This window comes from Manihot esculenta, chromosome 14 (genome assembly GCF_001659605.2).
Source record: "Manihot esculenta cultivar AM560-2 chromosome 14, M.esculenta_v8, whole genome shotgun sequence".
NCBI classification, from domain to species: Eukaryota; Viridiplantae; Streptophyta; class Magnoliopsida; order Malpighiales; family Euphorbiaceae; genus Manihot; species Manihot esculenta.
The window spans coordinates 1,357,811-1,359,946 of NC_035174.2; the positions used below are offsets into that span (position 1 = coordinate 1,357,811).

General features: G+C 50.4%; 1 protein-coding gene across 1 annotated transcript; it reads left to right on the top strand.

Annotated features, from left to right (window-relative positions):
• The first annotated feature begins 854 nt into the window (after positions 1–854).
• Positions 855–1,349, top strand: LOC110599747. Its single transcript, XM_021736322.1, has 2 exons — positions 855–1,119; positions 1,207–1,349. Exons 1-2 carry the CDS (start codon positions 855–857, stop codon positions 1,347–1,349), a joined length of 408 nt encoding a protein of 135 aa, XP_021592014.1.
• The last annotated feature ends 787 nt before the right edge of the window (positions 1,350–2,136 follow it).

Consider the following 2,136-nt stretch of genomic DNA (forward strand, 5'->3'; position numbering starts at 1 on the left):
TTTCATTTAAAACCATGAAATCAGTAAAAACATTTTAGAAAACACATTTTACCCCTCTAGAAGACTCTGACATCTTCAGAATTCCAGATTCCAACGGAGATTCCGCCGGAAGGTAGGGATTCCGATGCCGGAATCTAGCCGGGTATTACACACATCCTCAACTATAAGACCTTCATGGAGCTGCAGACTCTATCATATGCCTTGATGTGCAAGGTATTCCCCACGACGCTCGTGGGGCTAGCACGGGCATAGTTTAACAGCCTGGAGACTGGAAGTATCAAAAGTTTTGGAGATTTGGCCAAAATCTTCATCAGCCGGTTCATTGCCGGAGTACCGGCGGACATAAAGACGAGCTACCTGGAGACAGTCAGGCAGAGGAGGAATGAATCTTTGAGGCAGTATGTCGCCCGTTTCAATACGGAGGATCTGCAGATCCCCGATCTAGACGAGGGCAGAGCGGTGGAGGCCATGCAGAAGGGGACGACCTCCCCAGAGTTCTTTGGCTCATTGAGTAGGAAGCCTCCCACCTTGCTGGCAGAACTGATGAAGAGGGCAGAGAAATACATAAGGCAGGATGATGCCTTGGTAACGAGTAGATTTGCTAAAGAGTCAGCAGACAGGGGAAAAGGCCCGAAAGAAAGGAGGCCGGAGAGGCATGATAAAAGACAAAGCAAAAGACCTGAGTCTTACCGACAGCCCTAGGACCGAAGGGACTAGAGACCTCTCCCCCCTCGGGTTTCAGAACAAAAACCATTCCCCCGCGGGTTCCAGAGACCCTGACCCCACTCAACGCCTCTAGAGCCGAAGTGCTCATGGCAGTCCAAAACAAGGAGTTCCTCCAATGGCCGAAACCAATGAGGGCCGAGGCGAGCCAGCGAGATCCTGATAAATACTGCCAGTATCATCGTACATACGGCCACAACACCAACAACTGCTATCAGCTGATCAGCGAAATTGAGGTGTTGATAAAGAGGGGACACCTCAGGAATTTCGTGAAAAAACCAGAGGGAGAAAGGCATCAGCTGAACCCTACAGCAGAGAGACCCCGGAGGACGGGAGCAGGACCGGTGAATGATGGTTCCAGCGGAACCATCAACATGATTGTGGGGGGAACTGGAGGTCGGATGAGCCAAAGGGGAAAAAAGAGAGCCCGAGCCGGGGAGGGTAGTAGTGCCGAGGTCATGCAGATAGTTTAACATTCTCCAGTGACAATCTCCTTCTCTCCGGAGGATGCCCAGGGCGTTCAAATGCCTCACAATGACGCTCTTGTTATCGAGGCCGTCATCCATAACTACCGAGTTAGGAAGGTTCTCGTCGACAATGGAAGCAAGGTGAACTTGTTGCCGTAGAGGGTCTTCCAACAAATGAGAATCCCTGAAGAACAGCTGGTTCAGGATCAGGCCTCGGTGAAGGAGATCGGAGGAGTCCCAGTACCTGTAGAAGGAAAGGTGAAGCTGGCTCTCACTCTCGGAGAAGCACCTTTGGCTCGGATGCACTACGCGGTGTTCCTGGTGGTGAAGCTTCCCCTAAACTACAATGCAATACTGGGAAGGCCGGTGCTGTATGACTTTGAGGTCGTAACCAGCATAAGGTACTTGACCATGAAGTTCCCGACAGAAGCAGGAGTGGGAGTAGTCAGAGGAAGTCAGGAAGAGGCAAGAGTAGTGTACCTGGCCACGGTATCAGAGCTGAGCTCGGCAGGAGAGAAGTTTGACTCAGAAGTCCTAGAAGTCGGGGATGAGAAAAAAGAGGCCAGAACGGAGCCAATAGGAGAACTAGAAACTTTTCCCTTATCAAGAGCAGAGACAGATAAAGTCTTCAGTCTTAACATTGGCCTGACTGAAGAGCAGAAAACTGAAGTAATAGCCCTGATCCGAGGTCACGCATCAAGCTTCGCCTGGAAGCCTTCTGACATGCCTGGGATAGACCCGAAGGTGATGACTCACAAGTTGAACATTCTCCCAGAAGCCAAGCCGGTGAAACAGAAGAAGAGGGTAGTAGGAAGAGAGAAGCAGCAAGCCACTAGGGAGGAGGTACAAAAGCTTGAGGAAGTAGGGTTTATCAGGGAAGTGATATACCCCCAGTGGTTAGTAAATCCTGTATTAGTCAAAAAAGCCAATGGAAAATATAGGATGT

Coding starts and splice junctions, on each gene's coding strand:
- LOC110599747 (XM_021736322.1), top strand. CDS start 855: ATGAGGGCCGAGGCGAGCCAGCGAGATCCTGATAAATACTGCCAGTAT. Junction 1,120..1,206: donor GATTGTGGGGGGAACTGGAG/GTCGGATGAGCC, acceptor AACATTCTCCAG/TGACAATCTCCTTCTCTCCG.